General features: G+C 39.3%; 2 protein-coding genes across 2 annotated transcripts; both read right to left on the bottom strand.

The window, feature by feature from the left end:
- Nucleotides 1-1,066: 1,066 nt before the first annotated feature.
- LOC306755209 (caspase recruitment domain-containing protein 19-like) lies at nucleotides 1,067-5,917 on the bottom strand. Its single transcript, XM_079239514.1, has 6 exons — nucleotides 5,883-5,917; nucleotides 4,537-4,682; nucleotides 3,322-3,478; nucleotides 2,673-2,741; nucleotides 1,289-1,354; nucleotides 1,067-1,189 (listed from the first exon to the last, which is right to left on the bottom strand). The coding sequence occupies exons 1-6, from the start codon at nucleotides 5,902-5,904 to the stop codon at nucleotides 1,077-1,079; spliced, it is 573 nt and encodes a 190-aa protein (XP_079095640.1). The 5' UTR covers nucleotides 5,905-5,917; the 3' UTR covers nucleotides 1,067-1,076.
- A 640-nt stretch (nucleotides 5,918-6,557) lies between these two features.
- Nucleotides 6,558-10,809, bottom strand: susd3 (sushi domain containing 3; the record flags this gene model as incomplete). The annotated part of the gene is made up of 5 exons (XM_079238537.1): nucleotides 10,698-10,809; nucleotides 8,584-8,778; nucleotides 7,673-7,820; nucleotides 7,004-7,171; nucleotides 6,558-6,900 (listed from the first exon to the last, which is right to left on the bottom strand). Exons 1-5 carry the CDS (start codon nucleotides 10,780-10,782, stop codon nucleotides 6,558-6,560), a joined length of 939 nt encoding a protein of 312 aa, XP_079094663.1. The 5' UTR covers nucleotides 10,783-10,809.
- Nucleotides 10,810-11,082: the final 273 nt, after the last annotated feature.

Raw genomic sequence — 11,082 nt, forward strand, 5'->3', positions numbered from 1 at the left:
AACAGGTTGTACTTTCTTTTTCACATAACTTTAACTGCTAGTCGAATTATCAGGAAGAAAATGTTCTAGCTCTTCATGTTTCAGCCCTTAGCAGACCATTAAAAACAGAAATCGTTGGGTTCTGACAGTGATAACGCAAAAACTGAAAGACTTAAGTTAAGAGAAGTTCTTCCCAAGTGTCTCTAATCTGCATCATCAGTGCAAAATTTTAGATTTGAAAACATTTTTAAAACTGGCTCTGATTTCCACCCAACAAAACTTTAAAGGTGACGTGTGAGACAATGGAAATTTAACACATCATTAAGACTGTGTCAATTAGTATCTAACAACCTTTTGTTCTCTTCCAATGTGCTTTTTATATCTATCTGCTGTGGGTACGCACATACGCTGCCATATTTGTGCCACCGTTTTACTACGGTGTCTCTGAATGGACAAACAACTCAAAACAAAACAACAAAGTGCACCTTTTGGGATAAGAAACGCCTCAAAAGGCACATAGAAGAAGACACAATACATGGGCACATTTCTGAAGTAGTTCATGGTTAGTGCTGTCACCTGAGGCCACTGGATCATCTCATGGATGAAAATGTGTTTATGTCCGGTAGAATTTTAGCCACCATCCATTCATATCTGTGCCTGGCATACAGAGTCTTTTCTATGTCCATCTTCATCATTAGATGTTAGTCGTTCTTTGTCACAATGGGCCTTAAAATCTGAGTAAATAACAGGCTTACAGTAGTTAGTCACTGTTACCAATGTTACTCAAATGCTCTTAAAACTTTTAGCTTCAGGTCTACCAGTTTGGTTGCAAAGGAAATATGCATAATAATAATAATATTTTAGCAATTTCTGTCATAGTATAACTGGTGGTCTATTTAGGCTTAATGTTGCATGCTTTTGGAATAAAAAACAGTTTTAGTTGCATTTTTTAAAACAAACACAGCCAGACTTGACATAGGCTCCATCAGAGAGGGGGATATTAAATTATTTTGGCACAGCAAAGAGGCGAGTTTCACAGCTTTGTTCTTCTCAAAGGACTACATCTGTTGCTTTTCAGCAACTTAATGGCCTTATTATTATTTCTGTTTTCCCACCTCTGCATAGGAAATGAAAACATCCGTGGCATCCATACTAAGTCTTGCTGCAGAACCGTGAAGAAACGCTCCAGTGCTCCTCAAAGTCTCACACTCTGTGTGTAGAAAATAAGAGGGGAGAAAAAAGTTTTAAAATACCCAGAGAGAGCAGCTGGAAATAATAGTCTTCAGTTGCATGATTTTAACAGGCTAACCTGCATAATAGTAGAGAATTGCAATGCCGACCACAAAACTGAAACAGCTTAAGAAGAACACTGGTCCTGAAAAAGTAAAGAAAGGAAAACACTCTTAATTGACTATGGATATATAAATTAATGTGTGGACAAGCAACTGTCAAAAGTTCAAAGCTGCTCTGGGAAACACTGCTAACTTTAGCATCTAAACAAGCCCTAACTGTGCTGTATGACAAGTGATTAGGAGACATTGTTTCCACTCCACTTGTGATGGCCCATTTCCACACTGTCATACTTCTGACCCAGTGGATGCACCCCTGACTGCTCAAAGGAATGCAGGCGAGAGGAAACCACTTTACATTTGAGCTTAGCTGACCCACAAAGCCAGAGCCTTGCATGTAATGGGATGATGAAAGGCAAAGCAGCAGTGAGCAGTGGGGCCCACTTTCTGCTCCAGGGTTCAAAAGGTCCAGCAGAACACTATGTTAGCTGAACAGCATAGATCAGAAAAGCTTAAAGGGTTTATATATGGATCAATGACAGGATGCAGAAGCATCCCTATTCACACTCATGCAAACTGCAAGACTGCAAAATTACAAACAGTAGCATGCTGTACTGCTGGAATCCAATAAGATTCCTCTGTTTGTGTTTGTCAAATAACAATAGTACCAAAATATATGTTCTCACCAACGTTTAATTGTCAGTGAGGAAGAGGGCTGACCAATCATATCATAAAATGCATGTAGAATAATTTGTTTTTTGCAGTTCATGGTGGGTTAAAATGAGATGTAAACATATCCCTTGATAGTCTCTATAAGACGGAACTCATGTGACATGAAGGTTATTGTATACTATGACTAGTAAATGTCTAAGTGAGCCTGCAGATTATTATAATTGTATGAGCATGGATTTTTCATGCATGTACACCTGTGCTTTGAACCCCAAACCTGTATCAGTCGGAAGGAAGTGGAAACGTACTGTGGAAGTGGAAAAAATTGTGCAGAACAAGTTTGAAGCTTGCAGCCTGTCTGTGGATGAGCCCCATTTAGGCATTCCCCCTCTGCTGCGTTACCAGATGCATTAGAGAGTATCTTATCACAAATTATATCAGTTTGAATTGTGCTATACAAATAAACTTGTCTTGTTTTGCCCAATGAGGATATCACAAGGTTGACAGTTACAGCTACCAAGTTGCATATGAATGTATTACCCATAAAAAGATAGTTTAAAACATCAATTTTTCATGTTGTATAAGAAGAAATAAACTATAAGGGCTAGACCTTCATTACTACTGCTATTTGTTACACCAATAATCTGTTGTCTTTATCGTTAAACTTACGGCTATGAAACTGAGAACCTAGTATTGCTTTATTATTACCAGTCTAAATATGTATGTTTCATTTACCTTTGTCATTGAGCACATATCGCTTTTGGGGGATTCCCACATTGCTGGCAAATTTTGAATCAGACATTTCTGCAACAGAGAATGAAAGTGATTAAACAACAAAAGCAACATTGCAATAACAACCTAGAACTGCAGCGCAGGCAACGCTCTGGCTTCCCTTTGCATCTTAAACAGGATAAGCATACATGCGTAATTTGCACAGCAGGGGACCCACCATTATAGGACACTGTGGAAGCCGCTAACCTTCCCACTTCAAACATACAGGACAAACTGGAAACTTAGAGCATTTTTATACATCATGAATAATGCAAAAGGATAATTACCATAAAAAATATACAATATGTGCAAAGGTGACTTTTCCAGGTTAAAACCATTTGATCATATAGATTAAACAGCATTAAAAAAAAAAATAAATAAGAGCAAGCAGTTTCTTTAACCCACAAATTTTGTAAACTGGAATGGGACTATGTCACAAAATATTTGTTAGTTTCTGGTTACTAGTGGCTCTCTTGCAAGATGTTTCCACATTTGTGTGCTAATTTACATCTTGAAAATACATTTACCATCTGAGTTTGTGGAACCACTGCTTTAGCAGAACCTACTTGGCGATTTTAGTCTTGAAAACTGACTGTCTTTGCCTAAGTTTTACCTTTTTGTCTGATTCTGGTGGGCAGGCTGGCATAGACGTCCTCAGCATGGATGTGAAGCGCACTGTAGAATTCATGACATGCATCTTCACCTTTTGCATGCAGGTGCTTCAACAACTCAGGTAAGCGCACTTTGGTAGGTATGCTCAGCCTCCTGAACTGCAATGAGACGGATGCAGATATAATCACTGTGCATGCAGCTGAAAGAAATATGTTTGGACCTGTAGTTAAGATCAACATTTCTGCACTTATGTTTCACATATTGTGGTCTGATCAACATTCATATATCCTCTTGATCCAATCAGTGTTGCAGAGAGGCTATAAGGGGTGTGCAACTTTGGTCCTGAAAGTGTTCTGAGTTTCATTGCTAGCAGATGCATGCATAACTTGACATCAAACTCTGCACAAGTCTACTTATTAGACATTGACTAACTCGTTAACACTTGTAGGACTATGACTCCAGAGGACCGGAGTTGACCACACTTGGGCTAGATCTTACCCAGGTTACAGGAGGCACAGCGCATCCTGGATGGGTGTTCAGTTTAGCTGATCATCACATAAGCATAAACTGGAGATTAACAAGCTCAATAACTTATAGCAGAGCTATGCACAAAATGGCCCAGTTTTCTGCATGGTTGCATTCACCTTTTGGGTCCACCATCACTACTGCTAATTTTAACTATTAGGAGTATCAACTTTTAGTCCAGCCTAAATTGCACCACTTGATTTGATCCATCTAATAATACGGTTTGTGTTTTGCTGATACATTTAAAGGCTTTTCATCTCATTGAGAACTGCAAGTTGTACAAGTCTGCATACTGTTGCTCAGTGTGAAATGCTTTCCTGCGTTATGTCCCCTCCTTAACTGATTCCAAGTAGCTTTTGAAAAAGATGTTCACACAAAGGTTAATAAAATGTCCAGCCCACAGGCTCAATGAATATTTAGTGTGCTTAATAAATGCATTTAAATTGCTTACTGTAATTTGTTTTGCAAGATTATATTTGTCAGTAAATATGTCTTAGATTGAGATTTTACAAATAATCGAGTCATAAATCCTGCTGGTTTCAAGTGTTCAAAAACATTATTTTGCAACTGTAAATGAAAAATAGGCTTCTGTTCCAAATTTCCTTTAACAAATTCACATGCAAAGATACAATGAGAGTAAAACTTGGATGTTTTTAACTCTTTTTTTTAAAAAACATGTATTTGCAGTGACCTTGCAGGCTTCCTTGTCATTTAGGATTTGGGGGTAGATCCTGTTCAGCTGCAGCACCAGTCTGTCAACCAACTCTGCGTCCATCCTTTGGTGTGAGCACAGGAACTGGGCATCACTTTGGAGCTGTTCATCGTAACCTTCAGTGTCTGATCACAAAAGATTGGAGAGAAATTGTTTCATAAAATTCCTTCAACCCTATAAATTAATGTTACCATAAACTGCTGTAAACGCTGTTGTGTACACAGTTTATACAGTGTTGAGTTGGGATCATTAGCATATTATAACCCTGGACACTGGGAGCATGTCACAAAGCTCCAGTTGGTTGCGTGTAGATTTTATATCTTGTCTTAAGTAGTTTCTTAGTAAGCTGGCCTTGGCATTAGCACCACTCTGAAAATAAATTACTAAGAGGTTTATTCCTCCCGTTGAAGAAGATGAATATAGTTGCAGCAAATTTGTCTGAGCGCATTTTATTTCAAAAGCATCTGCTAATGCACATAGTTGAAATCAGTTGTTTGCAGATGATCAGCTGTTAGGCAGTCATTACTAATACCATTTGTACTGAGAGCAGTAAATATGAGCTATGCTGAGGAGAAACAGGGAAAGGGGATTCGGTATGATTCAGGTGGTCCACATCACAGTGGAAAACATTCCTCTGTCTTTTCTGCTACAATAATACGACAGTATTCCTAATCATTTTATAGATGGAGATTTTTACTGAGAATAATATTCATATTAGTTAAACGTTAAACTTTTGTTTCACAGCTGACAAAAGCTTCTGGTAAATTAAAGAAACAGTGTAAAGATTTACAGAATTTTATATGGATTCTTAAAATGATCTTTTCCAACAAAAACGAAAAAGCTAAGTAGGGTGTAGTTTTACTGAAATCACTGAACATTTCCAGATATAAATGTATACATTAGTTCAACAAGCTTTACAACATTGTTTTAGTTTTATGGATACCAGTAACAATCAATTGAGTAGGATTACACCCAGACTAATTTAGGGAAACAAGAAACAACACTGTCACCTTACATCACATGAATAAATGTTAGGATGATTGATAAGAAGACATATTAATGTTAAATAAATAAATAAAGTTAAGTTTGATCAATATAAGCCAGTTTGGCCGATATGAAAAACTGGTTCAAGAAGTGATCAATCATGTGCAAATATACGAGCCGTTAATAATTATATAAGCTATTAACATTTTTTTTTTTTTTTTTAATAATGACAAAGGTCTGAACTAAAGAGTTTTCTGCAACAAGTAAGCTGGCGCACCAACACACTGCACATCCGACAAGTCCAGACAGTAAACATTGCAAAAACCAAAACAACGTCTTACCCCTGCTTGTCCAACCTGCCATAGTAAGCAGTGAGTGAGCTTCGCTCTGTACTTCCTGGTGCCGCCGGGGCGGCCGATCTCTGCTGCAACGTTCCGCGAGCGCAATCCTCCGCCGCCACCGCCGCGCCGCATGACCCAACCCAATCACCATGACAACAGACAGCCACAGGAAGCGTTGCAGCAACACCGAATCACAGAGGCACTATCTGTATGAGTTTACTACACTTCAGTATTCGATTTTTATTCCTTAGAACTTTTATTTACATAATGACACATTGACAATAAAAAGCGGAACACCTTCACAGTTTAATACAATGTTTTATAATCTATGCTTAAGCGCTTTAAGTGTGAAACTTAACCACAAGGGAATTTAAAAAAAAAAAAAAATTTCAAGTACAAATGTTTCCACACTGTATTTGCCGTCACTCACGTCACGTCACAGAAAGTGCGATGGTTCCCTTTGTCCGCCAGAGGGCAGTGTGCCATTACAGTTCACACAAGGCACATGCTTCAGCCTGAAAAAAAAATCCTTCTACAGAGCCAGCATGTTGTCTCGCACTGCAGTCGTACCAAAAATAACAACACATGCTGATGCACCCCTCATTAACAGAGTTAATGTTGTAGAGATTTGGCCACTAAACAAGATCTTGATGAATGGCCGCAGGCAATGTGTCCTTACACTGATATAATCCTTATGGAGAGTTCCTTGGGATTTATATTCCTGTTTGAGTTTATATTCCATGTGCTGGTTTCATCTGTGAGTTGCGGGTTGACTTCTGACACCACCTTTAATCTGCTGTGCTGTCCTCCGTAGTGCCACACCATTTCAGACCCAGGCATTGAGACTGGGCTGGTAGTTTGACAGGAGGACAGATGAGGTCCAGGGTACTGAGGTGGACATACATCCAGGTTCCGGGGTAGGAGAGGCTGGTTGTAATCAAGTCCCGGAAGAGCAGTAAGTGGAGGTGGGGGGGCATAGTTGCAAGGAGGGGGGCCATAGACATACTGTTGCTGACATCTGAGGAGAAAAGATAAAAAGATGTTTTTTTTTGTTTTTTTTTACCACACATGCTAGAAATTCTTCCAGTTTTAGAGCATTTAAGTTAAAAAAGAGTCCACACCTGCAGGGTCGCATGTTGTCACAGCGCGCTGAGTTACCAGAGTCCCACAAAGGCAACGTTTTCTCCTGGGTGTTGTTGTTATTGTTGTTTCGTCCTTTATGGCTGTAGCGTAATCTGCTGCCATCCTGATGCTGTTCCTGTTCCTCCGACTGCCACACTTCTAACTCCCTGCCAGGAAAAATAATCAAGACCTGAACATGACAGCTAATTGTACACCTAACTGACTAATCTATTACATCAACTCAGCTTATAATAAAGTACATTTCTGTAGTGTCTGCACTTCACTCAGATGATTTTATGCTGCTTGTTTCCTCTCCATATAAGCCATAAATGTTCTACATCTTCATTGAAATATCCATGACAGAGTTTTCAAGATTAACCAAGTGGCTCTCAAGCATTTAAGTGTGCCGTCTGGACAAAAAAGAGTGTCTATCCGGAGCTACTTTTCATGTTTAAGTACATTTTGTCCTACCATCCAAATCCATTTGCATTTTTTCTCTCCTTCACAGTGGCATGTTTGCTAGGCATAAGCATTTTGTAAATGTAGCTTCCTATCAACCTGAACTGCCACTTAAGTGGAATACATTTAACAATTTTTAATGTATGTTAGCATTTTCGCTCACCATTTTGCATTCTGAAAACAGACCTTTTTTTCCTTTCTCTGCTTACCTTTCATCCTTTTTCCTTTTGTCCTCCTTGATGCAGTCAAGTAGACAGCAGGTGAGAAAGGCCATAGACATAAACAGGATTATGCCCAAACTTACAATGGATGCCAGCACAGCCACACGGAAACCATAGTCTTCATACGGAGACAGAGCTGGAGTGTGACAGAGGAACAGAACTGATTAATGATTTTTTTTTTCTTTCATGCAGTCTGAAAATTACATGTCATTCACAATTCTGCAAAAGTCTGTAAGAAACTTCCCAATCAGACTCAAACAAGACTGCCGCTTCAGGTTTGTAGATATGTATGTATTGTCCCAATCCTGAGGAGACTGCAAGGATAAAAAGCTATTTTGCAAAAATGTGCTCTCAATTTAAAGAGCACAAAAAAAAAAAAACCCAAGAAAAAAAAGGAACTGTTTTTAATTTCTTTCTGTTTCACATCAAACTGCATGTTTTCTCTACTGAGGATTGACTCCAAAAATAATTAAAAGCACTCTCATTTTTTAATTTTTTTACCAGCAAATTGTGCACCTGCAGGTCTGGCTGTAGAAGCTATTAGTGTGGTCATTTAATGAGCTTTAGCTACAAATGCCAAATCATTTTCCCCACAATGTCTTTTCATACAATTTAAAGTAAATTGAATCTAATTATCCTATAGCAAACACCACCTTTTGCATCTTCATGCAGCGTTGCCACATGTCTGGTGCCCCATGTTCCAGCTTTATAGAACAATGAGCTGACAGCTCAGGGGAGGTTTTGCAGCCTCTGCAGTTTTGCTGCTTTAGCAACATTTATTCTGCACACACAGACAACTTGGTGACTAAAAAATGAACAAACAATTAGACGCATAAAGTGACACTCGTCCAACTGCTAGGAGGTCACTAATGACTGGTCTGTGCGTGGTTTCTACTTACGTTTACAGTAAGTCTCCCCCACCCATTGGGGGTTGTTGTTGTCCATAACACACGTCAGCTCCTTGCCTATCAGTTTGTGTTTGGCTGGACACTGTAAAGAAATGACTGTGCCCACATTAGTCCCATTGCCTTGGACGATCCTTTGAGTGCCAAGCGCTGGCAGGGGCATCGGTGTGCACTGAGCCTGCAGGTGGCCTAAAGCAGAAAGAAGGAAGTCACTTGGTGATGTTGTACACAACATTACTTTATGCTGTTTTTGTGAGTAAAAGTAAATCAAAATTTGGATACATGTAAGATTGACAGGTCTTTAAAGAGAAATGTACAGCTTCTGTTTAATAGAGCTCCAAAAAAATGGCTGTTCCTCAAGAAAATGCAAAATTGTGGTTCATTAACACAAAATTGGATACAGAGTCAACAAAACTTCATAAATACTGTGGATGGCATTCACCATCATGTCTCTCAATTTGTACTTTTGGCAATTTTGGCACATGAAATTAATAGCAACACGGACAGTGTTGGATAAAGGGAGGTGTGGATGACCAAGACCTCAAAGGAAAGAAAATATAGAGGTGTATAAAATGAGAACCAAAAAGAAGACTTAAATTAAGCATCTACTTTTGTAATAATTTCCAGACAATTATATATTCATTTGCTTTTTTTAAATAAATTAGTTACATTTTTAATAAATCAGTTAAATTGCAAAGAGACTTTATGAACACCCTGTAAAGACAACTGAAAATTCATACGCTCCACAGCAGCAACTCAGGATGAATCATATGAGAAAAAAACCAATGAGGGAAGATTGCAGAGGAGAATGGGACTGTCATCCCACAGCTATCAGCACTGAACTCCTGTAGGGCTGCACAACAGCCCCCCTGTAACAGCCTCGTGCAAGCTGCATTGACTGTTACGATATCAACGCAGGAAAACTGATAAATCATTAAACAAAAGGCCTGCAAGGATGGCAGCAGCACATGGGTCATCTGGAACCATGCTAAGCAACCATCTATCACACAGAACAGCACGGGGCTCAGCGTATTACAAGAGACGAGGACTCTCGCTAAGTTGACTCACTGTGCCAGCAGTCTGGCACGATGAACATACAATACCTTTGTATGACTTCCTCATGAAAAAACCAATTGGATGGCAAACAATCACAATATTATGAATTAGGTGCCTTAGCAGGATAATGTGATCAGGTCCATGAAGAGTCAAAGCCATTTTGCTCACAGTCTGGTAATCACTTGCTACTCTTGTGTCACAATTTCCTTTGTGTTTTATCAAAAGAAGGAAAATGTGCAAAGATGTGAGAGGAGTTAACACGTGGTACAACTTTGTCTCCACAAGAGGCACCAAACTGTATAAAAACTTCTGGGTTTCACTGTCAGATACTGAAAAAAGATATGAAAAGAGGATGATGAAAAAGGCAAGAATATGCACATTATTACCCTTTTTTGTTTAAAACTTCAAAACCGGTTAATGGTTTAAATACTCTTCTGATGAAGGTCATCAGCATCATCTCACCACATTAACATTTATGTAACACAAGGACACATTTCAGTGCAAGTAACAGAGGGCCTCGCTTTTATGTAATGCACTTGTGGCTGTGCATGTACAGCTGTGCATCGGATTGATTAAAAAGCCACCACTTTTCACTTCCTCTTTCTTATTTTCTTTCTTTATTTCTTATAAAACGGAGAGTATTTCTATTAACATGTGCTGATGTGACAAAACTTCAATAAGAATGTTTTGTCAAATGAATACATACATAAATAAAACATATTTCACACTCAAATAAAGAAAGTATTTTTATTTATCACGTTACATCACGTATGTTGGCTATTAATCCTCATGCAGTTGTTGGGGAACTGCTTGCATAGCAAGTATTGCACGTACCTGACAGAACATTGTACAAGAAGGAAGTCCTTCAAGTAAAAATTTATCCACAAAACACACACTTCAGAAAATGCTGTGATAATATCAGCCTGGTGTCCTTAAACAAGAGGCAAAACTTATAATTCAGTTAATAAGTGGAGAATATAATTAAAACACACACACCACTAGTTTGGAAAATAATCCAGACACCATTTGGCTCCCCAGTTCATCTGCCTTACCTGTGTTTTTCCGGACACGGCTGTCATCTCTATTTGTATAATCAGTCCTGGACACATCTGCTACTGAAGCTGTAGCGGCGGACATGGTGGTGACAGACGGACTCTCCCTCTTCCAGTTGTGCGTAAAGACGGCGCGCCTGTACCTCTCTGCGGTCGGCACGGCATAAACAAAGCGGGATTTTGTTAGTGAGGGGCTCACGCTTCTCTGGTCGATTTCCCTCGCCTCTCTACCTCCGATCGAACAGCTTGTTAAGTCACAGAGTCCTCCCACAATCCCATCACGCTGTAATTTATCAGTCTGGGTTGCGCGCCGCTGTCGCGCGAGCGGATGAGCGCCCCGACAGGACACCGGTGGTGAAGTGAACAGTCAAGAGACCTTGTTGGG

Source organism: Telmatherina bonti, assembly GCF_933228915.1.
Source record: "Telmatherina bonti genome assembly, chromosome: 4".
In the NCBI taxonomy this organism is placed as follows: domain Eukaryota; kingdom Metazoa; phylum Chordata; class Actinopteri; order Atheriniformes; family Telmatherinidae; genus Telmatherina; species Telmatherina bonti.